Raw genomic sequence first — 24,355 nt, 5'->3', positions numbered from 1 at the left:
AATTTCCACATCGGCACGATATTGCAAAAGCCAGAAACATCTGGTCGCCTAGCGAAGTGGGCAATCGAATTGGGGGGCCACAACATTCTCTACAGGCTGCGCCCAGCGATCAAGGGTCAAGTCCTAACGGACTTCATCACTGAAGTCCCAGAGGACAAATCAAAGATTGTGAGATTGTTGAGACTCCCAGTAAAGACATGTCCGATGGATTATGGTTGCTATACACAGATGGAGCCTCAAACGAGGATGGCGCAGGAGCTGGATTGCGCCTGGTTAGCCCTGAGAAGCATGAATTTACATACGCCATCAAGCTGGATTTCAAGAACACCAACAATGAGGCGGAATATGAGGCATTCTTGGCAGGCTTGCGCCTCGCCATAAAAATGGGAGCTCAAAATCTACATGCACATGTCGATTCGCTTTTGGTCGCCAGTCAAATCAACAGAATTTATGATGCAAGAGGCGAAGTTATGGCCTTGTATTTGGACCAGGCGAAAGAATTACTCCAACAATTCAAGTCATACAAGGTAGTTCACATCAATCGCTCAGAAAACAAACCAGCAGACGCCTTGAGCAAGCTTGCTTCAACCTCTTTCCAACATCTAGCCAAAGATGTAAGGATTGAAGTACTCAAAAACCCGTTAGTTCTGCTGCGTCAAATGAATGTGATCGAGATAGGGCAGCCATCTTGGATGACCCCTATAATCCAGTATTTGCAAGAAGGAATACTCCCTGAAAACAAAGCAGAGGCAAGGAAGATTCAGAACAAGGCCTTGCATTATGAGATGAATGGCGGTATCTTGTACCGAAGATCCTTCTTAGGGCCACTATTGCGCTGTGTGGACCCCCAAGATGCTAAATACTTGATCAGGGAGATTCACGAAGGAATCTATGGCATCCATGCAGGCCCACGCATGGTTGTCGCGAAAATAATGAACGCTGGTTACTATTGGCCAGGGATGCACGTTGACGCTCTAAAGGAATTGCGCAAATGCGACTCATGTCAAAGGCACGCCCCGAAAACCCTGCGCCCGAAAAATGATCTCATTCCTGTGTCCATTGCATTGCCTTTCCAGCAGTGGGGAATTGATATGGTGGGACCTTTTCCTAAAGCTCCGGGAGCTGTGAAGTTCATAATTGTGGCCATCGATTATTTCACCAAGTGGGTGGAAGCCAAAGCACTCGCTTCAACAAGTGCAATGATGGTGCGCAAGTTCATCTGGGAACACATCATTTGCAGGTTTGGTCTCCCACTCAAAATTGTAACTGATAACGGCACCAACTTTGCTTCTGAAGACCTTCAAAAGTGGATGAAAGAGATGAACATCAAACACACTTTCTCATCCGTTGCGCATCCTCAGGGCAATGGGCAAGTAGAAAGTGTTAACAAGAAAATCGTTGAAGGGATAAAAGCCCGACTGGGCACAAAGAGAAGAGGCTGGGTAGATGAGCTCCCGAGCATCCTGTGGGCTCATCGAACCATGCCTAAAACAAGCACTGGCGAAACCCCTATCAGCCTAGTCTATGTCTCAGAGGCGGTTATCCCAGCTGAAATTGGCATGCCCTCACCACGCTTGACAACAGTCAATACAATCGATAACGAGGCAGAGCGTCGTCTTGACTTGGATTTACTTGAAGAAAGGCGCGAAATTGCGCGAATTAAAGAAGCCAAGTACAAGACACAACTGGAAAGGTATTACAATGCAAGAGTGCGCATTTGTACCTTCACTCTAGGAGAATATGTCTTCAGAGACAATGAGGCTTCTAACGCCGAACGCCCAGGGAAACTAGCACCCAAATGGGAAGGCCCATACTTGGTGCATGAAGTGCTAGGAAAGGGGGCTTACAAGTTGCGCACTCTGGATGGATACATAATCCCGCGCACGTGCAACGCGCAACAACTGCGCAAGTGCTATATGTAACTACTCTCGGCCTTGCGCCTCTACCCACTCATGTTGGCCACGCGCCTTTTTAATGTCTTATGTTGGCTACACGCCCTTTATGTTATTTGCATGCGATGTATGTTGGCCTAAGCGCCTGTTTCTTAATCAATGAAAGCATACACCTTACGTTTTCTTCTATCATGATGACTTCTATGTTACAAATGCATGTTAAACTTCTGATTAGCATGAAAACACTTCAGTAAATTACGAGCTCTTGAGTTATGCCTCCAAGGTCCTCCGCGAGCATAGCGCGAGACCGGGCAGTTACACTCACACAAGAGCCACACTTACATTTATTCGCGCTAACTTAACCAAAGTTTCTAACAACAGTGCAATAATTGTAACTGGACAAAAAAGAACAAATTTAAAACGTCATATTTAACAAGCGCAACCGCGCAATGGTTACATAGAAGAAAACTATCATCGATTCAATCCAAAATAAGCGCGACCGCGCAATGGGATACATCTAACATCTAAAAACAAACTGCAAGGCACAAAAGCCTGTCAAACCTATTCATTCATAACCGTCACCATCATCGTCATGCTTGTCACCATCATTGTCATCATCAGGTTTGTCACAATCACCATTGCCATCACCATCATTGCCCGCCGGTTCCTCCTCATCAGATAATTCAACAGTTTCTGGTGGGTCGAGAATAGTCTTTAGACGCTGGCACCAGTCGTCATGCTCTAGAGCCTTTGCGACCAAGTCCATCACGGGCAGTGATAAATGATCGTAATCATTTTCAGTGCGGGTCAACTCGGCATCAGCTTCATTGGTCACTGAGCAATGACTAGTGTCAAACTCTTGCCCAAACACCTCTTCAACATGTTGCGCACACTCCAGATAACCTCCACAGTGACCAACCGCGCGAGAAGCATCTATAAGAGCAGCAATAGCTCCATCTAGTTCTCCAGCATTTAAGATGGAGTTGGCTATCTATAGCAAAAGAAACAAATGAGAAATTGGTTTTAACAAATAAAGCCTAAGTTAAGAAAGAGAACAATACCAGGACTAATCCTCTGCCGCGCATCCATTCAGCTTCCGAGACCAGTGTGTCAACAATGACTTGGACCTCAGAATAGTTATTTTGCGCCACATTGAGGGCAACTGAACTTATTATGCGCGCCTCCTCAGCCTTTTGCCTGGCCTCCTCAGCAGAAGCAGCTTTTCCCTTCTCAGCATCAAGGTCGATCTCCAAGGACTCACTTTTGTCAACCTGCTCTTGTAGGCGACGTTTCAACTCTGCAATCTCGACATCCTTGCCCATCAAGTCCTTATCCTTACTAGATAACTGCGCTTTCAGCTCAGCCAGTTCAACCTACAAAGGATAAAGGACTTAGATAATTCTGCAAACAAAAAGCACAAGGAGAGAAAAGGTAAAGGTTTTTCAAACCTCGGCATTCTACTTAGCAGCTTGCGCATCTTCGACCTTCCCGGTCAGCTCGGCAACCTTACCCTCAAGCTCAGCGATCTTCGCGCAAGCCGCATACATGCGCTAATTATCTTTCTCACATATCTTCTTCCATTCAGCCTTCTCTTTCGCTAGCAGATCCTCAGCAACACGAAGTTTGCCCCTAAGGCCTTCACGACCCCACTCTTCTGATTTCCTATCAGATTCAAACTTTGCCTTCTCTTCAACAAAGGCAGCCTTAGCCTTCTCATAATCCTTAACCTGCTTCACCAGGCGCTCACGATACCTTTCCCAGTCCGCTCGCTCCTTGACCATTGTGCGCCATTCTCGCACGATCTGGTGATTGGCGACGCGAGTATTGGCCTCTCCAACAACATAGGCCTGGTACAGCCCATCATGGGTTCGCGCCCTTTGGTGGTTAACTTCACCAGGGGGAAGGAATTTAAGAACCAATCACGACATGCTGCAAACTCCATAAACGTATCCTTCTGCTTTAGACCCCAGGGAGCTTGGTGTGGAGCGTTACCGCGCGCCTCCTCAGTATAAGTCTTGTAATAAAGATCTCTGACAGTATCCTTAGGACCAATGGGAGATTGTGGTACAAACCCTCCAGTGCCACCAGAACTCGCGCCCCCTGCAGCAGCAGTCTTCTCCTTGTGAATAGCAGAACCTGATCCCCTAGTAGTAGAAGTTATTTTAGCAATCTGAAGGGGGCATCAGGTTGCGCAGTTTGGGTAGTTTTCTCAACCTCAGTTTCTTTTCTCTTCTCATGTTGAGGCTGGTCAAGCCTTGTGATACGAACAACCTCCGGACCCTGCGCCTTGTCGCTAGCAGTTGTAGCAGTGGTCCCGGTATCCTTTGGATCAGCTCCGACAGGCTTTTCAACAGTTTTTTCCTTTGATTTCTCCTTCTCTTTCTCCTTCTCAACAGCCTTGTCAACAGGTTTTTCAGCAGCTTTCTTCTCCTTCTCAGACTCCACCCCAGCAGTCTTGAAGGGTTTGATGGTAACCTTCGGCCTCTTCTGTGCCGGCTATGGATCTTTAATAACAACACCCTTCTTTTCAGGGGTCTTCTTCTTGGCCTCTGCAAAAACAGAGTGTTAAAAAGAGAGAATGAAGAAAGCAAGGTAATCAGGAAACTAACCGGGAGAAAATCTATAAAGAGAGTGCAAGTTTCTCTGCTTCCCGATCAAGGGAACTCCTCCAGCCTTCGGCGCAGTAGACACACCAGCTGTGGTCTCAGTTCTACTTCTTTTCCTGCTTACCAACTTGGCAGCAGGCTCCTCTTCCTCTTCTTCCTCCTCTCCATCATGCGCGATAGAAGACGCGGTAGCTCCAGCATCTGGGTTGCGAGAACCCGTGCTCCCTGAGCTCCTTGAGCCAGCAGCCCCCGTCTTCTTCTTGCCTATACGTGATAAACCTTCAAATGAGTCACTGGTAATAACATAATCTTCCAAGTTACTTTGACGAAGGCGGAGTGTACCTTTGTCAGCAACACCAGCGGTGCGCGGCTACTTCCGCCCTTCTTGCTAGTCACCTCAGCGTCTAAGGTGATAACCTTCTTCCGTTTGGGGGGTTTCTTCTTCTTCTTTTCGGGGTCAATACCCAGGTCGCGCAATACACCTGCAAAGATGTTAGACCAGGATCTTAGCTCTCCATTGGAAGACCCCACAGACTCCTCGCTGGAAAGATAGACAATCTCTTTCCCAGCAGAAGTCAAAGCGCGCAAGGGACGAGGGTTAGGTATATGCGCACCTTCGGTCGAAGTAGGTGGATCGGCGAAAACACGAGCAACTGGATACATGAAGTGACCCTTAATCTCGTCATACCAATACTACTCCCCTGATCCCAGCAGGCGCACGCCCATGGACCCACCGAATGTGGGGAAAGCAGCTTGATAAAGGTGTACCTCTACATTCAAAATTCATCAAAGTTGAGTACTATGAAGGCAGAAACAAAAATAATTAACGTAACAGCTAACCTCTGTCTTGGAATTTCAAAACCGGAACTTCCTTGCTCTCAGGCGGCCATTGATCACTCATTCGCGCCGCAACGAGGACACTTTCACCAAATACTCGGTTAGGTGTCGCGGTGAGCTTCACGTACCAGTCATCCTTCTTAGGTATCGCCAACTCTTCCTTCTCGATCACTTCGGTCCATGGACGGAAGGTCATGGCGATAAGCATCACCTCCTCGCGAATGAAGAAGAACTTCTGTTTCTAATCGTGGAAACTCTTGGATGGATTCAACAAGATGTTTTTAGCACCCCCTCGGCTACCAAAAGAGTAAAAACCCATATTTCGAATTAACTGGTAAAATACCCTGAACCTTTCAACTGTAGGCTCTATGTCATGGGCTCGGCATAGGAACTCGAAGTGCCGAACTCTCACCATTCCAGGTGGACTCATCTGCGAAATGTGAAACCCATAATACTGAAGTATATGGGCCATGAAGTTCGTTGCCGGCAACCGGAAGTTTCCCTGTAAAAAGAAGTCTTCAAAAAGTGTAATATATCCCGGCGGTGCATTAGCAGCGGTCTGGTTTTGACCGGGATACCTGGCATCCCATTCTGATGGAAATCGGAAGCCTCTTGTGATTTGCTCAAACAAACCCAGATCCCACTTCAGGACACGAAGAGGACCTTCTTCACCGGGATTCTCTTCTGGATGATGTTCTTCAGCCATCGGTATTCAGATAAAGGACTTCAAAAATATCGATAAAACTTGAAGATCTGCTAAAGATCTTGAAGATCTGCTACTACCGCTTTGAAGATTTGAAGATATAAGGAAGACAAGGGGAGAGAAAAGGTAGCAACAATAGGAGAAGTAAGGATCCTCTCCCCTTCGTCGGATATATATACCCATCGCACTTAATGAGATGGGTAAACGTGCCGAGATCACCGCGCAAGTGACCAATCAAAAGACGCCACGTAAGGCGGGATTATCGGAGTGACGGTTACCACGCGCGCGTGGGACTCACCCGCCTGACGGAAAGCCGAACCGTCAGGGACAACTTGATGACAGCCGTGTCAGCAGTCAACTCAAACGTCGCCATCAGCGACATTTGAACCAACCCGTCAAAATTCAAAATTCAAGGGTTTTCCCGCCGAAAATTACTACACAATCCATGCAGAAGTAACTCAGGCCTGCGCATCTACTCCCAAAAGCAGCAAGTCACCAGCAGCCAAATCTGGTAGCCGCGCCATAGTAAATGACAAGCAATTACACGCGCGCGCCTACCAAGATCAATCAAACATTTTTGCATAACTAGCATTTTTCTTTTTCTAAGTCCAGAGCTCCAACCACTTGCATCGCGCATGGTGCAGCATTAGACTGGGGGACTTGAAGGGGTATGGTCCCAAAAAGCCGCGCAGACCTTCATTCAGGTCGGGCGCAGGACCATATTCCTTATTCATCAACTTGCTTATAACCAACCTCGCGCGGGATAACGTCATCATGCATTGACTGCGCGCGAGGTCTTAACAAGAGAAAGCAACACATTCAACACTTAGCATTCTGAACAAGAGCCTTCAACCACACATACCCTGCGCGGGCTAGTTACGTGTCCAGCAAGGGTCGCGCAGGGCTATGGCGCAGGGCCACTTCAGAAGGTACAAAAGGTACAAGTGGTAGAAGAAATGAGATAATCAGCGTTCTCCATGCAGTGCTTAATCGTGCTCCACGATCTTCTGACGTGCAGGAGACAGAGATTACACAAGGACGCCTATGTGGCACCAATCATAGAGCAGAGACACCTGCCCCATGATCTCCACTCACCTGCTGATGGCAGAGGGACAACAAGGCCGACAACAGTGACACGTGGCTCCAATCACGGTACGCCAGCACCGGAGAACTTCTAGAAGCCACTAACGGTCGACACCAGTGAGACAAGGAGCATATCCACTATGTTGTCGCCTTCCGGCCCAAGGCCCATCAGCCCACATCCTCTTACACCTCTCCGGCTAAAAATAGAGACCTTAGTTCACAGGTTAAACATTCTATTCCCTCGACTCTCACTCTTTACACACTTTAATCTCCTCAAAGCAGATACATATTCTCACGCCGGAGTCTGGTTAAGAGGGAAACCCCCATATTCCCCTCTTAACGAGCTAACGGTGCTCTGTTTTGCAGGATTAGCGGATCATCAAGAAGCTCAGAAAGTGATAAGAAGATTAACCCTTATGGTAGAAACAAAAACCAAACTAATTAACCCTAAAAATAGTTCCGTGTTTCTTCATTGGGGCCCATCGAGTTCACAATCACTTTCATCTTCTTTTTCTGAGTTTTCGTTGAGTTTTTTGCTTTTTTGGATGACAATCCTCCTGCACCAGGCTATGAAAAGGTACTTAATGAACATGGTGTGTTGGTGCACATGAATATACAGAAAACATGATAAGATGATTCCGATTTGGATGACAATCCTCCTGCACCAGGCTATGAAAAGGTACTTAATGAACATGGTGTGTTGGTGCACATGAATATCCAGAAAACAGGATATGATGACGATGGTGATGAAGATTATGTTCCACCCAAAACAACAACAACGAAAGAAAGACAAAAGGGTAAATGACCAGTAAAGAGGCCGGGTGGTAGTAAACGAGTGAAGAAGGATAGTGCTGATTTTGTTATATTAAACACAACTTTTTTAAATTAAAAATAAAATACTAATTTAAGAAATAGGAGAAGAAAAAAATGGAACTTGGCTTCACATAACTCTGATTCATGATATAACTAACTAGATATTTGTTAGGTATAAATTTGAAAAGGTGTTTCATGATAGTGCCGGATTCGAGATCCGCAATCTCCAAATAAACAAGTAAATAACAAAGTTTTGTCGTTCTTGTATTAGTAATAGAGTTGATTAGAATTGGTTGTAATGGTCGATGTGAATCTAATAGAGCCGGATTCAAGATCGGCAATCTCCAAATAAACATGTAAATAATAAAATGTAAATTAACGTAAGACAAGTATTTTGGATCAATTTGCTTCTTCCTTTTCAAATACAAATACAAAGCCATTAAATAATATAAATACAAAACTATTAAATATGCAAAGACATAAACTACCATCTAAAGAGCATGTGATTAATAATGAAACGTGGATGCGATTAATGATGAAACTTGGATGCGATAATTAAGAAACGTGGATAATAATGGAATGTAGACCTAATCTTATCTTCTACATGCATGCGAGAAACGAAAACGTACAATTTGAACATGTCAACGTAAATGTGCTCCAAACAAGTAACCGGGTAACCGGGTTACGGTGCGTCATGGGCATGATGAATTGTATCATAACCAAATTCTATGTAATTAACAAATTGTAGTATGTGGTGTTTGTTTTGAGGGTCTAGTTTCTTGATATTCCCCCTTGTTCTTAATAATAATAATAATAATAATAATAATAATAATAATAATAATTATTGCCGTTACAAAAGAGTGATATGTATTTACTAAGGCTGGAGGGTGTGGGAGGGGCTTTATCAACGCCACGTCACACAGAGGCTTTAAGGTCTCTCCCCTTAACTTGAAGGGTGTGGGATAAAACCCCTTCAAGCTATACCCCCCCACAACTGTCGAATCTTCCAAAGGATGAAAAAGATGTGTTAAAGATAGATGTGATGACGCAACACTCGGTGCTAGTGTTCAAGAAAATAAGCAAGTACACAGAAAGCACACCACGATGTTTGGATTTTTAGGCAACGTGGATTATGAAGCACCTGCAAATGATAAGTGGCGCCATGAAAATAGTGATTCTGATAACGAAGATACAAAGCTTGATGAAGTTATCGAGAAGAAGAAATAAGAAGCTGCTGCAGGGGGTAGTAAGAAACGTAAAGCGAAAACAGTGTTAGTTGAAGGTGACGTCGGTGGTAATGATGGAGACGATGGTGAAATGAAAGATGGTGATGACGGTGGTGATGGTGATAACAGACAGAAAGATGATAAAGATGATGATGATTATTATTTGGATGACAATCCTCCTGCACCAGGCTATGAAAAGGTGCTTAATGAACATGGTGTGTTGGTGCACATGAATATACAGAAAACAGGATATGATGATGATGGTGATGAAGATTATGTTCCACCCAAGACAACAACAACGAAAGAAAGACAAAAGGGTAAACGACCAGTAAAGAGGCCGGGTGGTAGTAAACGAGTGAAGAAGGATAGTGCTGATTTTGTTATATTAAACACAACTTTTTTAAATTAAAAATAAAATACTACTTTAAGAAATAAGAGAAGAAAAAAAAGGAACCTAGCCTCACATAATTGTGATTCTTGATGTAACTAACTAGTTATTTATTAGGTATAAATTTGATAAGGTGTTTCATGATAGCGCCGGATTCGAGATCCGCAATCTCCAAATAAACAAGTAAATAACAAAGTTTTGTCTTTTTTTATTAGTAATAGAGCTTATTAGAATTGGTTGTAATGGTCGATGTGAATCTAATAGAGCCGGATTCAAGATCGGCAATCTCCAAATAAACATGTAAATAATAAAATGTAAATTAACGTAAGACAAGTATTTTGGATCAATTTGCTTCTTCCTTTTCAAATACAAATACAAAGCCATTAAATAATATAAATACAAAACTATTAAATATGCAAAGACATAAACTACCATCTAAAGAGCATGCGATTAATAACGAAATGTGGATGCGATTTATAATGAAACGTGGATGCGATAATTAAGAAACATGGATAATAATGGAACGTAGACCTAATCTTATCTTCTACATGCATGCGAGAAACGAAAACGTACAATTTGAACGGGTCAATATAAATGTGCTCCAAACAAGTAACTAGGTTACGGTGCGTCATGGGTATGATGAATTGTATCATAACCATATTCTATGTAATTAACAAATTGTAGTATGTGGTGTTTGTTTTGAGGGTCTAGTTTCTTGATATTCCCGCCTGTTCTTAATAATAATAATAATAATAATAATAATAATAATAATAATAATAATAATAATTATTGTCGTTACAAAAGAGTGATGTGTATTTACTAAGGCTGGAGGGTGTGGAACGGGTTTTATCAACGCCATGTCTGTCACACAGGGGCTTTAACGTCTCTCCCCTTAACCTGAAGGGTGTGGGATAAAACCCCTTCAAGCTATAACCCCCCCCCCCAACTATCGAATCTTCCAATGGATGAAAAGATGTGTTAAAGATAGATGTGATGACGCAACACTCGTTGGTAGTGTTCAAGTAAATGAGATCGTATACATAAAGCACACCACGATGTTTGGATTTTTTTAGGCAACGTGGATTATGAAGCACCTGCAAATGATAAGTGGCGCCAAGAAAATAGTGATTCTAATAACCAAGATACAAAGCTTGATGAACTTATCGAGAAGAAGAAATAAGAAGCTGCTACAGGGGATAGTAAGAAACGTAAAGCGAAAACAGTGTTAGTTGAAGGTGACGTCGGTAGTAATGATGGAGACGATGGTGAAAAGAAAGATGGTGATGACGGTGGTGATGGTAATAACGGACAGAAAGATGATAAAGATGATGATGATTCTGATTTGGATGACAATCCTCCTGCACCAGGCTATGAAAAGGTACTTAATGAACATGGTGTGTTGGTGTACATGAATATACAGAAAACAGGATATGATGATGATGGTGATGAAGATTATGTTCCACCCAAGACAACAACAACGAAAGAAAGACAAAAGGGTAAACGACCAGTAAAGAGGCCGGGTGGTAGTAAACGAGTGAAGAAGGATAGTGCTGATTTTGTTATATTAAACACAACTTTTATAAATTAAAAATAAAATACTAATTTAAGAAATAAGAGAAAAAAAAAAGGAACCTGGCCTCACATAATTGTGATTCATGATGTAAATAACTAGTTGTTTATTAGGTATAAATTTGATAAGGTGTTTCATGATAGTGCCGGATTCGAGATCCGCAATCTCCAAATAAACAAGTAAATAACAAAGTTTTGTCGTTTTTTATTAGTAATAGAGCTCATTAGAATTGGTTGTAATGGTCGATGTGAATCTAATAGAGCCGGATTCAAGATCGGCAATCTCCAAATAAACATGTAAATAATAAAATGTAAATTAACGTAAGACAAGTATTTTGGATCAATTTGCTTCTTCCTTTTAAAATACAAATACAAAGCTATTAAATAATATAAATACAAAACTATTAAATATGCAAAGACATAAACTATCATCTAAAGAGCATGCGATTAATGATTAAACGTGGATGCGATTAATAATGAAACGTGGATGCGATAATTAAGAAACGTGGATAATAATGGAACGTAGACCTAATCTTATCTTCTACATGCATGCGAGAAACGAAAACGTACAATTTGAACGGGTCAACATAAATGTGCTCCAAACAAGTAACCGGGTTACGGTGCGTCATGGGCATGATGAATTGTATCATAACCAAATTCTATGTGATTAACAAATTGTAGTATGTGGTGTTTGTTTTGAGGGTCTAGTTTCTTAATATTCTCCCTTGTTGTTAATAATAATAATAATAATAATTATTGCCGTTACAAAAGATTGATGTGTATTTACTAAGGCTGGAGGGTGTGAGAGGGGCTTTATCAACGCCAGTCACACAGGGGCTTTAAGGTCTCTCCCCTTAACCTGAAGGGTGTGGGATAAAACTACTTCAAGCTATACCCCCCCCCCAACTATTGAATCTTCCAAAGAATGAAAAATATGTGTTAAAGATAGATGTGCTGATGCAACACTCGTTGGTAGTGTCCAAGAAAATGAGCAAGTACACAGAAAGCACACCACGATGTTTGGATTTTTAGGCAACGTGGATTGTGGATTATGAAGCACCTGCAAATGATAAGTGGCGCCATGAAAATAGTGATTCTGATAACGAAGATACAAAGCTTGATGAACTTATCGAGAAGAAGAAATAAGAAGCTGTTGCAGGGGGTAGTAAGAAACGTAAAGCGAAAACAGTGTTAGTTGAAGGTGACGTCGGTGGTAATGATGGAGACGATGGTGAAAAGAAAGATGGTGATGACAGTGGTGATGGTGATAACGGACAGATAGATGATAAAGATGATGACAATTCTGATTTAGATGACAATCCACCTCCACCAGGCTATGAAAAGGTACTTAATGAACATGGTGTGTTGGTGCACATGAATATACAGAAAACAGGATATGATGATGATGGTGATGAAGATTATGTTCCACTCAAGACAACAACAACGAAAGAAAGACAAAAGGGTAAACGACCAGTAAAGAGGCCGGGTGGTAGTAAACGAGTAAAGAAGGATAGTGCTGATTTTGTTACATTAAACACGACTTTTTTAAATTAAAAATAAAATACTAATTTAAGAAATAAGAGAAGAAAAAAAAGGAACCTGGCCTCACATAATTGTGATTCATGATGTAACTAACTAGTTATTTATTAGGTATAAATTTGATAAGGTGTTTCATGATAGTGCCGGATTCGAGATCCGCAATCTCCAAATAAACAAGTAAATAACAAAGTTTTGTCGTTTTTTTATTAGTAATAGAGCTGATTAGAATTGGTTGTAATGGTCGATGTGAATCTAATAGAGCCGGATTCAAGATCGGCAATCTCCAAATAAACATATAAATAATAAAATGTAAATTAATGTAAGACAAGTATTTTGCATCAATTTGCTTCTTCCTTTTCAAATACAAATACAAAGCTATAAAATAATATAAATACAAAACTATTAAATATGCAAAGACATAAACTATCATCTAAAGAGCATGCGGTTAATAATTAAACGTGGATGCGATTAATAATGAAACGTGGATGCGATAATAATTAAGAAACGTGGATAATAATGGAACGTAGACCAAATCTTATCTTCTACATGCCTGCGAGAAACGAAAACGTACAATTTGAACGGGTCAACATAAATGTGCTCCAAACAAGTAACCGGGTTACGGTGCGTCATGGGCATGATGAATTGTATCATAACCAAATTCTATGTAATTAACAGATTGTAGTATGTGGTGTATGTTTTGAGGGTCTAGTTTCTTAATATTCCCCCTTGTTGTTAATAATAATAATAATAATAATAATAATAATAATAATAATAATAATAATAATAATAATAATAATAATTATTATTATTATTATTATTATTATTATTATTATTATTGCCGTTACAAAAGAGTGATGTGTATTTACTAAGGCTGGAGGGTGTGGGAGGGGCTTTATCAACGCCACGTCATACAGGGGCTTTAAGGTCTCTCCCCTTAACCTGAAGGGTGTGGGATAAAACCCCTTCAAGCTATACCCCCCCCCCAACTATTGAATCTTCCAAAGGATGAAAAAGATGTGTTAAAGATAGATGTGATGATGCAACACTCGTTGGTAGTGTTCAAGAAAATGAGCAAGTACATAGAAAGCACACCACGATGTTTGGATTTTTAGGCAACGTGGATTATGACGCACCTGCAAATGATAAGTGGCGCTATGAAAATAGTGATTCTGATAACGAAGATACAAAGCTTGATGAACTTATCGAGAAGAAGAAATAAGAAGCTGTTGCAGGGGGTAGTAAGAAACGTAAAGCGAAAACAGTGTTAGTTGAAGGTGACGTCGGTGGTAATGATGGAGACGATGGTGAAAAGAAAGATGGTGATGACGGTGGTGATGGTGATAACGGACAGAAAGATGATAAAGATGATGACGATTCTGAGTTAGATGACAATCCACCTGCACCAGGCTATGAAAAGGTACTTAATGAACATGGTGTGTTGGTGCACATGAATATACAGAAAACAGGATATGATGATGATAGTAATGAAGATTATGTTCCACTCAAGACAACAACAACTAAAGAAAGATAAAAGGGTAAACGACAGGCCGGGTGGTAGTAAACGAGTGAAGAAGGATAGTGCTGATTTTGTTATATTAAACACGACTTTTTTAAATTAAAAATAAAATACTAATTTAAGAAATAAGAGAAGAAAAAAAAGGAACCTGGCCTCACATAATTGTGATTCATGATGTAACTAACTAGTTATTTATTAGGTATAAATTTGATAAGGTGTTTCATGATAGTGCCGGATTCGAGATCCGCAATCTCCAAATAAACAAGTAAATAACAACGTTTTGTCGTTTTTTTATTAGTAATAGAGCTGATTAGAATTGGTTGTAATGGTCGATGTGAATCTAATAGAGCCGGATTCAAGATCGGCAATCTCCAAATAAACATGTAAATAATAAAATGTAAATTAATGTAAGACAAGTATTTTGGATCAATTTGCTTCTTCCTTTTCAAATACAAATAAAAAGCTATTAAATAATATAAATACAAAACTATAAAATATGCAAAGACATAAACTATCATCTAAAGAGCATGCGATTAATAATTAAACGTGGATGCGATTAATAATGAAACGTGGATGCGATAATTAAGAAACGTGGATAATAATGGAACGTAGACCAAATCTTATCTTCTACATGCATGCGAGAAACGAAAACGTACAATTTGAACGGGTCAACATAAATGTGCTCCAAACAAGTAACCGGGTTACGGTGCGTCATGGGCATGACGAATTGTATCATAACCAAATTCTATGTAATTAACAAATTGTAGTATGTGGTGTTTGTTTTGAGGGTCTAGTTTCTTAATATTCCCCCTTGTTGTTGTTGTTAATAATAATAATAATAATAATAATAATAATAATAATAATAATAATAATAATAATAATAATAATTGCCGTTACAAAAGAGTGATGTGTATTTACTAAGGCTGGAGGGTGTGGGAGGGGCTTTATCAACGCCACGTCACACAGGGGCTTTAAGGTCTCTCCTCTTAACCTGAAGGGTGTGGGATAAAACCCCTTCAAGCTACACCCCCCCCCAACTATCGAATCTTCTAAAGGATGAAAAAGATATGTTAAAGATAGATGTGATGATGCAACACTCGTTGGTAGTGTTCAAGAAAATGAGCAAGTATACAGAAAGCACACCACGATGTTTGGATTTTTAGGCAACGTGGATTATGAAGCACCTGCAAATGATAAGTGGCGCCATGAAAATAGTGATTATGATAACGAAGATACAAAGCTTGATGAACTTATCGAGAAGAAGAAATAAGAAGTTGTTGCAGGGGGTAGTAAGAAACGTAAAGCGAAAACAGTGTTAGTTGAAGGTGACGTCGGTGGCAATGATGGAGACGATGGTGAAAAGAAAGATGGTGATGACGGTGGTGATGGTGATAACGGACAGATAGATGATAAAGATGATGACGATTCTGATTTAGATGACAATCCACCTGCACCAGGCTATGAAAAGGTACTTAATGAACATGGTGTGTTGGTGCACATGAATATACAGAAAACAGGATATGATGATGATGGTGATGAAGATTATGTTCCACCCAAGACAACAACAACGAAAGAAAGACAAAAGGGTAAACGACTAGTAAAGAGGCCGAGTGGTAGTAAACGAGTGAATAAGGATAGTGCTGATTTTGTTATATTAAACACAATTTTTTAAATTAAAAATAAAATACTAATTTAAGAAATAAGACAAGAAAAAAAGGAACCTGACCTCACATAATTGTGATTCATGATGTAACTAACTAGTTATTTATTAGGTATAAATTTGATAAGGTGTTTCATGATAGTGCCGGATTCGAGATCCGCAATCTTCAAATAAACAAGTAAATAACAAAGTTTTGTAGTTTTTTATTAGTAATAGAGCTGATTAGAATTGGTTGCAATGGTTGATGTGAATCTAATAGAGCCGTATTCAAGATCGGCAATCTCCAAATAAACATGTAAATAATAAAATGTAAATTAACGTAAGACAAGTATTTTGGATCAATTTGCTTCTTTCTTTTCAAATACAAATACAAAGCCATTAAATAATATAAATACAAAACTATTAAATATGCAAAGACATAAACTACCATCTAAAGAGCATGCGATTAATAATGAAACGTGGATGCGATTAATAATGAAACGTGGATGCGATAATTAAGAAACGTGGATAATAATGGAACGTAGACCTAATCTTATATTCTACATGCATGCCAGAAATGAAAACGTATGAACGGGTCAAACATAAATGTGTCCAAACAAGTAACCGGGTTACGGTGCGTCATGGGCATGATGAATTATATCATAACCAAATTCTATGTAATTAACAAATTGTAGTATGTGGTGTTTGTTTTGAGGGTCTAGTTTCTTGATATTCCCCCTTGTTCTTAATAATAATAATAATAATAATAATAATAATAATAATAATAATAATAATAACAATGATAATTATAATAATTATAATAAAAATAATAATTATTGCCGTAACAAAAGAGTGATGTGTATTTACTAAGGCTGGAGGGTGGGGGAAGGGCTTTATCAACGCCACGTCACACAGGGGCTTTAAGGTCTCTCCCCTTAACTCGAAGGGTGTGGGATAAAACCCCTTCAAGCTATCCCCCCCCCCCACAACTGGCGAATCTTCCAAAGGATGAAAAAGATGTGTTAAAGATAGATGTGATGACGCAACACTCGTTGGTAGTGTTCAAGTAAATGAGCAAGTACACAGAAAGCACACCACGATGTTTGGATTTGTAGGCAACGTGGATTATGAAGCACCTGCAAATGATAAGTGGCGCCATAAAAATAGTGATTGTGATAACGAAGATACAAAGCTTGATGAACTTATCGAGAAGAAGAAATAAGAAGCTGCTGCAGGGGTTAGTAAGAAACGTAAAGCGAAAACAGTGTTAGTTGAAGGTGACGTCGGTGGTAATGATGGAGACGATGGTGAAAAGAAAGATGGTGATGAGGGTGGTGATGGTGATAACGGACAGAAAGATGATAAAGATGATGATGATTCTGATTTAGATGACAATCCTCCTGCACCATGCTATGAAAAGGTACTTAATGAACTTGGTGTGTTGGTGCACATGAATATACAGAAAACAGGATATGATGATGATGGTGATGAAGATTATGTTCCACCCAAGACAACAACAACGAAAGAAAGACAAAAGGGTAAACGACCAGTAAAGAGGTTGGGTGGTAGCAAACGAGTGAAGAAGGATAGTGCTGATTTTGTTATATTAGACACAACTTTTTTAAATTAAAAATAAAATACTAATTTAAGAAATAAGAGAAGAAAAAAAAGGAACCTGGCCTCACATAATTGTGATTCATGATGTAACTAACTAGTTATTTATTAGGTATAAATTTGATAAGGTGTTTCATGATAGTGCCGGATTCGAGATCCGCAATCTCCAAATAAACAAGTAAATAACAAAGTTTTGTCGTTTTTTTATTAGTGATAGAGCTGATTAGAATTGGTTGTAATGGTCAATGTGAATCTAATAGAGCCGGATTCAAGATCGGCAATCTCCAAATAAACATGTAAATAATAAAATGTAAATTAACGTAAGACAAGTATTTTGGATCAATTTGCTTCTTCCTTTTCAAATACAAATACAAAGCCATTAAATAATATAAATACAAAACTATTAAATATGCAAAGACATAAACTACCATCTAAAGAGCATGCGATTAATAATGAAACGTGGATGCGATTAATGATGAAACGTGGATGCGAAAATTAAGAAACGTGGATAATAATGGAACGTAGACCTAATCTTATCTTCTACATGCATGCGAGAAACGAAAACGTACAATTTGAATGGGTCAACGTAAATGTGCTCCAAACAAGTAACCGGGTTACGGTGCGTTATGGGCATGATGAATTGTATCATAACCAAATTCTATGTAATTAACAAATTGTAGCATGTGGTGTTTGTTTTGAGGGTCTAGTTTCTTGATATTCCCTCTTGTTCTTAATAATAATAATTATAATAATGATTATTATTGCCGTTACAAAAGAGTGATGTGTATTTACTAAGGCTGGATGGTGTGGGAGGGGCTTTATCAACGCCACGTCACACAGGGGCTTTAAGGTCTCTCCCTTTAACTTGAAGGGTGTGGGATAAAACCCCTTCAAGCTATACCCCCCCCCTCCCCAATTTAACTAATCCTTCATCTTAATCAAACAAAAACTGGCGCTACCATGTTGAAGCCACAACAATGACGTGCCCCTCTTAAAAACCTGGGTGTGGTGATGAAGCTCCTATGAAGGGATGGCGCCCTTCATACCCTCCGGCCTAATTAGTTAGCAGTGGAGCATATATTGAATTTGATGATTGAAGTAATTAGTAGGATAAAAGCATATTATATTTGATGATTAAAGTAATCAAGGATAAATAAGAAAAAGAATAAATTCTAAGCTTATAATTATTAAACTACTGACCGAATCCTCTGTTTCACACGACACATATATACATTGGCGAATCAGGATATTTACAATTAGTGTAATTGTTTGATGAATAAATCTCACTCAATTATTAAATATTATTAAATACACAATTAACACATAGAAAATAAATATCGAATATTATATCACACACATTTTCTACTGGTATCACACAAAGCAGGCACATTCCACTGGTATCATGACAACATAAAATTGACTAGAAAAAACAAAAAAAAACAAAAAAAAAAAGAAATTTTTGACAACATAAAATTGACAGAAAAAACATAAAAATAAAGAAAATTTTCAATTTTTATGGCTACCGTTTGCCTCTTTGTTTCGACTTTTGTGTAGAACGCTTGGTGTTCTTACCAAACATGGCACACATGCCGCCGCACCCGGAGACCTTTGGTGACGGTGGGTCGATTGTGGACTCAACCTCGACTGCTCGATACGGTTTTGGGTTTGGTCTTTGTAGCCCGGTTCTCTCCGCCTGGCCTTTTGGCTTAATCTCCACTGATAAGTTATCTTCCCACACGAGTCCTGACGAGCCTGATCTTCTGAAAGACACATCCGACCTTGGTAACCCTTCCATCTAAATGTTTATGGCCAAACCGGGTCCGACACGTATGTTTCCTAACAGTTTTTGGGTGAGGTGGTATGGTTCAATGCTGGTTAAAGTGTTAGAATTTGGGTATATATAAACAATAAGGCAGATGATGACAAATGAGGCATATATAGGGGAGCGTCACAAGGGTGTGAATTTACAATATTGCCCTACTTCTAAAAAAAATGTTTGCTAAAATCAAAATAGAAGCCAAATTTATATGGATCCTTGAAAGAAAGAAGATAAACTTGGAGAATTACCAAAAATCAAATAAAAGCAGCCATTTTTTAATATGCCTTAAAATATATAATAAGTCCTAATCGATAGAAATAAAGTCAAATGATATTGTGGGTCAACTTGACCCGGTTCATTTCAACTTATACTAGAAAAAGCAAGTTTCTACCTTAACTGAAGCAAAAAATAATAGTAATAAAAAAAGAAGGAAATTTAACCTCAAGTGAAATACAAAGCAAAAACCTCTTAAATAGATTTAACAAAACAACTTGTATACAAATTAGGAAAAACCAACTTGATATGTTAATTTAGGCTAGACGGTGTGGGCTTCGTCCCACCCCCGTCGTGGCCCGGCGCCGCTCCGCCACCCATTTCTCCCCTCCCCGTCGTCATCAAGATCGTCGAGCCTAGGACGATTGAAACGTTCCACAAAAGACAAAAACCGTTCGAATCGCACGATTATTCGTAATCGATCTTCGTTCCTTGTAACCTAGGGTTTGTAATTTGTTGATTTCAGATAATTAGGTTTAATCTTCGTTTTTCGTCAGCGAATTTGTATTTTTAGAGGTTGAAATCTAGGTATATACGATTAAGTCTCTGTTTTGTTCGATCGATTGTGGCAGAAACATTACCGGGCGAATTTCACACAGGTGAAGAGATTTAGGCAGAAAACGAACAAGAATTGTTTATCTATCAATGGCGGCTTTCGTTTCGCCTCAATCGTTTGAGGCTTTTAAGCAAATTTTCACTTGCCAATTAGGAAAACCCAACTTAATATGTTAATTTATATTAAACACGTGTTAATTACTAATACAAATTTTCCAGGGATGCATTATGTTATTTTACATAGACATTGATCCAAGTTGCTTGTTGAATACAACACATATAACAAGCAATACACATGGTCTTTTACTCCACAATGGACTTCTTTTCATGATCATGTATCACATGCGTGTTTATAATAACCATATGTTACACATAGTTATCGAAAACAGTGTACGCCTATGTGAACCTATATAAAATGAGAATTATATACCCAAAAACGTTAAACTAATGATTTCGAATCTTAATTTGGGTTGACATAAAGTTTTATAAACACACGTGTAACCTTACATACTTTGATCATACATGTCGATGTAGTAAATAGCGGCATGACTATGGAAAATACATTACATAACCATGTAATATTCACATGGCTATGCAAAAAAAATATATTAACATTGTAATGTTCGGTTCAAGATCCTATTTGTTGCAAAACATTGTACACCTATGTGAACCTATATATATACAGCCATGTATATCGAATATTCAAAACCAGGTTTACCTCAACTGCCACAACTATATGAAATAATTTATACATCCATGTATCATGTATTTGATCAAAGAATTGCATGACTATATGAATATCACAAAACAACATGCTTAAATAATTCCTACAGTGAATCCTTTCTATACTTCTTCACCCAAACCAATTTTTTTGTTTAATTGTGATCCATTTGATTTCCAAACCATTCTTTTAATCCAACATCATTTTAAACATCAAGATCTATGTTCAAAACACATAGATTTTTCATATATAAATCGTCTCGTTTTACCATTTCGATCAAAGGGTCATGTATAGTAATGTTATGACCCTGACATCTATGGACGTAGTTTTTAACTATCTCTATGTAAATTCATAACACGACTGTTCCTTCATCAAACCTTTACTTGATACTAAAAAGTAAAAACTAAGAATTGTCATATATTCCCTATTTAATTTAATTCATAATAGGGGAATGTTTCATTTCAAATATGTTCTCTATACTCATTTAACTATTTTATCAAAAAGCACACCCAAGTGTGCTTTTACATCCTGTTCATTCTTCATGAGATTCATGCCCAATTATGATACGACACACTATTTGTCATTCTCCATCTTGGCTCTCATCATTCTTCGTGAGATTCATGCCCAAATATGATACGACACACTATTTGTCATTCTCCATCTTGGCTCTCATAAGTGCATTTCAACTCCATAACTTTCATGTGACCCGGATCATAAGCACATGCTACTTCTTCATTTTCAATACTAGTTATTTTTTATGGAACGGTAAATTTGGATTACTGACGGATCACTGGAGTATCATCGTGCCATAAGCGGAACCACCCGATCATATCTATCCATCTCCACTAGGCAATAATGTATATACACCAATTCAGAAGGAAACCAAATAAATCTTGGAAAAACTCCCTTGTGTGAAACGAACTCAGAATATAATGGTCCTAAGCCTTATCTCATCTCTAAAATACCACTAGGCTATAACCTCATGAACATACGAGTTGTTCACTCATAGGATTTACTTCAATAGTCATTTCACATGTAACATAAAGCACTTTAATAGTTTACACGATCACAATATTTTTTTTAACCCATGAGTGAAATTATTTTCAACAATCAACATCACCATAGTGCTCCATTCACCCACTAGATTAACATTTTTCAAAACCATTATCATTATCATATTTAATTTAATTATGATCTTATTAACTTGCATAAAAGTAGTTATAAATTTTATCATCAACATGTCACTATGCCATTGATTATGTCATTGGCTACTTGATCACAATTTCTATGAGTTTTGCAAGAATTTCACCAAAAAGGTGTTAATTTTCACTCTATGGTTACTTAAAATCGATTTCCCGAACTAAGGCTATCTAGATTTGTGATTACTTATCATCAACCATACAAGATCATCTTGGCCCAAGCTTTCCGTCAATGTGTGTTTATACATAAATCAAATCACCTTAATATGACCTAATTGATTTTAAAATAAATGATAAAGCTAAATATATAGATAAATCTATGTGAAACTTTAGATTCATGTTGTACATCTTGAAATTATTTTCCTACACATTATACGATAAGTTTTATTTTACGTCTATTATATTATATTATATTATATTATATTATATTATATTATATTATATTATATTATATTATATTATATTATATTATATTATATTATATTATATTATATTATATTATATTATATTATATTATATCATATCATATCATATCATATTATATTATATTATATTATATTATATTATATTATATTATATTATATTATATTATATTATATTATATTATATTATATTATATTATATTATATTATATTATATTATATTATATTATATTATATTATAATATACTATACTATACTATACTATATTATACTATACTAGTATTAAGCCTCCGCGTTGCAGCGGCTGTCGTAAAACTGTGTCAAGTAGTACCAATGTTATACCACTATCAGCGATTACCAACGTCAGAAAAGCTCGTAAAAACAAAATAAATAAAAAACGGAAAAAAATAAAGCCGAGCGAAAAGCAGACATAAAATATTTGAATCACGCACGCTCGTTGCAGAGAAGTTAAACCGAAACGTAAAACATAGAAAAAATAACTAAGTCAATCCAGGACCCACGTGTTGCTGCGACGAACTTGTCAAATGGAGAAATATAGATGTGTTGCGACATGCCAAACGGGAAAAAAATACACGAAAAAAATGTTGAACCCTACATGGACGTTGCGGTGCGTTAACTCAGAAAATTTAGAAAGAAACGAAAAACTTGGGAATGATGAAAAGTATGATGGACCAAAATTGAAAAATAAAAAAAGTTGGGGTTAAATTGCAAAAGATGAAAAGCTTTAGGTTAAAAGTAAAAAAACAAATAGTCTAAATTGCAAAAGAGTAAAAGTTTTAGGTTAGAAATGAAAAAAGAAAAAAAAACCCTATATTCTTTGATTAGTTTAATATTTATGAATTAATTATTTTCATATTAGTTTAAGAGATATTAATAATTTATTAGATATTAGATTTAGATATTTATAATATTATTAATTATTAATTGAATTTATTAATATTAAAATAAAGATAAGGATAAAGATAAAGATAAAGATAAGTGACATTATATATTGGTTATTAATATTAAAAGAAATATATTAAACAAATGTAAATAAAATTTATGAATTTGAAAGAGAGAATGACATATGTCATTATCTGTAGTCTTTTATTAATATTTATTATATTATATTATATTATATTATATTATATTATATTATATTATATTATATTATATTATATTATATTATATTATATTATATTATATTATATTATATTATATTATATTATATTATATTATATTATATTATATTATACTATACTATACTATACTAGAATATAACCCCGTGTATTACACGGGTTGAATAAACGTAATTTGAAATATTAAATAATAAAACAATATATCTTTAAAAACCTCATATGAGTTGAATAAATGTAATTTGATATATTAAATAATAAAACAATTATATCTTTAAAACCTCGTGTATTGTATGGGTTGAATAAATGTAATTTTATATACCAAATAATAAAAAAAAATTATATATTTAAAAACCACGTGTATTACACAGGTTGAAAAAAATATAATTTTGTATTCCAAATAATAAAAATGTTATATCTTAAAAAAAAACCCCGTGTATTACACGGTTTCAATAAATAATACATTAATACAAAGTTATATTTTTAAAACCCCGTGTATTACACGGTTTGAATAAATCTAATTTTATATATCAAATTATTATTTGCAATTTATATTCAATTTGATTTATAAATTATGTGATAAAATCGATATAATTTTTTTAATAATGAAAAAAAACAAATGTTAAATTTAAACTAAATAATAATTATCTATAATTTAGTAGGAGAGTTATATATAAGAGATTAAACTAAATAATAATTACCAATAATTAAGGATGAGATAAAATAACAATTATCTATAATTTAGTATGAGATTATCTATAATTAAAATTAGAGAGTCTAATATAATGCCAAGTGTCCCTTTAAT

At 37.3% G+C, this 24,355-nt stretch overlaps 1 protein-coding gene across 1 annotated transcript; it reads left to right on the top strand.

Moving 5' to 3' along the window:
* Positions 1-9,251: 9,251 nt before the first annotated feature.
* On the top strand, positions 9,252-17,441 carry LOC110931213 (S-antigen protein-like). Its single transcript, XM_022174618.1, has 9 exons — positions 9,252-9,504; positions 10,784-10,926; positions 10,969-11,044; positions 12,277-12,461; positions 12,504-12,579; positions 13,889-14,089; positions 15,456-15,640; positions 15,683-15,758; positions 17,089-17,441. The coding sequence occupies exons 1-9, from the start codon at positions 9,252-9,254 to the stop codon at positions 17,439-17,441; spliced, it is 1,548 nt and encodes a 515-aa protein (XP_022030310.1).
* Positions 17,442-24,355: the final 6,914 nt, after the last annotated feature.

The sequence above is a fragment of the Helianthus annuus genome, chromosome 3 (assembly GCF_002127325.2).
Source record: "Helianthus annuus cultivar XRQ/B chromosome 3, HanXRQr2.0-SUNRISE, whole genome shotgun sequence".
Lineage (NCBI taxonomy): Eukaryota > Viridiplantae > Streptophyta > Magnoliopsida > Asterales > Asteraceae > Helianthus > Helianthus annuus.
Note: the sequence above shows the minus strand (reverse complement) of the source record. Positions and strands in the feature narration are given on the sequence as shown.